Source organism: Trypanosoma grayi, assembly GCF_000691245.1.
Source record: "Trypanosoma grayi strain ANR4 Tgr_2389_V1, whole genome shotgun sequence".
Taxonomy (NCBI): Eukaryota; Euglenozoa; class Kinetoplastea; order Trypanosomatida; family Trypanosomatidae; genus Trypanosoma; species Trypanosoma grayi.
This window is the reverse complement of record NW_008828007.1, coordinates 1-768: the sequence shown is the minus strand read 5'-3', so window position 1 is coordinate 768 and position 768 is coordinate 1. Positions and strand designations below refer to the sequence as shown.

At 48.8% G+C, this 768-nt stretch overlaps 1 protein-coding gene across 1 annotated transcript; it reads left to right on the top strand.

The window, feature by feature from the left end:
* Positions 1–82: 82 nt before the first annotated feature.
* On the top strand, positions 83–520 carry DQ04_23891000 (hypothetical protein; the record flags this gene model as incomplete). The annotated part of the gene is made up of 1 exon (XM_009318196.1): positions 83–520. One exon carries the CDS (start codon positions 83–85, stop codon positions 518–520), a length of 438 nt encoding a protein of 145 aa, XP_009316471.1.
* Positions 521–768: the final 248 nt, after the last annotated feature.

The window sequence follows — 768 nt, the reverse complement described above, 5'->3', positions numbered from 1 at the left end:
GGCGGGTCTGGAGCAGGTGGTGCTGCGACGCATAGAGTCCTTGAGTCGTGAGCTTGACAATATTAAGGAGGCAAAGGGAGTGATGGAAGCCTTTATGCGGTCACTGCAGCAGGATTTTGATGATGCCGTTGGTCGTGCGGAGTGCGCTGAAAACACGATGGCGCGCCGAGTGGAACGTGTGGAGGAGCTTCTTAGGTTCTCTGAGGCAGATGCGGCCTTACGGGAGGCTGCCACTGTGGAGCGTATTTCGGAACTTATTGATTCGTTTTGTGGTTATGGCTCTTCTGATGCGATGATGGATGCGCGTGAGAATTTTATTGCTTCTGCGGCGTTTTTGTACAGCCAGTTTATTGGGGCAAAGGTTGACTGTATGCTTGGTGCTTTGGGCTGCTCTAACGGTGGTCTTGTGAGTGTTTNTAAAGCTTCATTTTGCGATTTTGTGGGTGATGATGGTTCCCTGTGCGGTTGTGTCTCAGAAGTGTCTAGCGAGTTGGCCGTTAAAGAGAACCAGATTAGATAGTTGTGTAGATGACCGTTGTTGGTTCGTGTATTATGATTAGGTCTCTCACTGGGCCACTTTCGCTGTTTCTGCCAGCATGGGTCACATTATTTTAACACGGAAATTCTCTTTTCTTTTTCTTTGCGTATTCTTTTTAAAAAGTCGTGATGTCGGTGGGTATAAAAAACGTTGCGTGCTGCGCCTACATCACGCCCACGCATGACAGCCCCAGTAGCGTCCTTGTCGATACAGAAACTGGCGATGTTCTT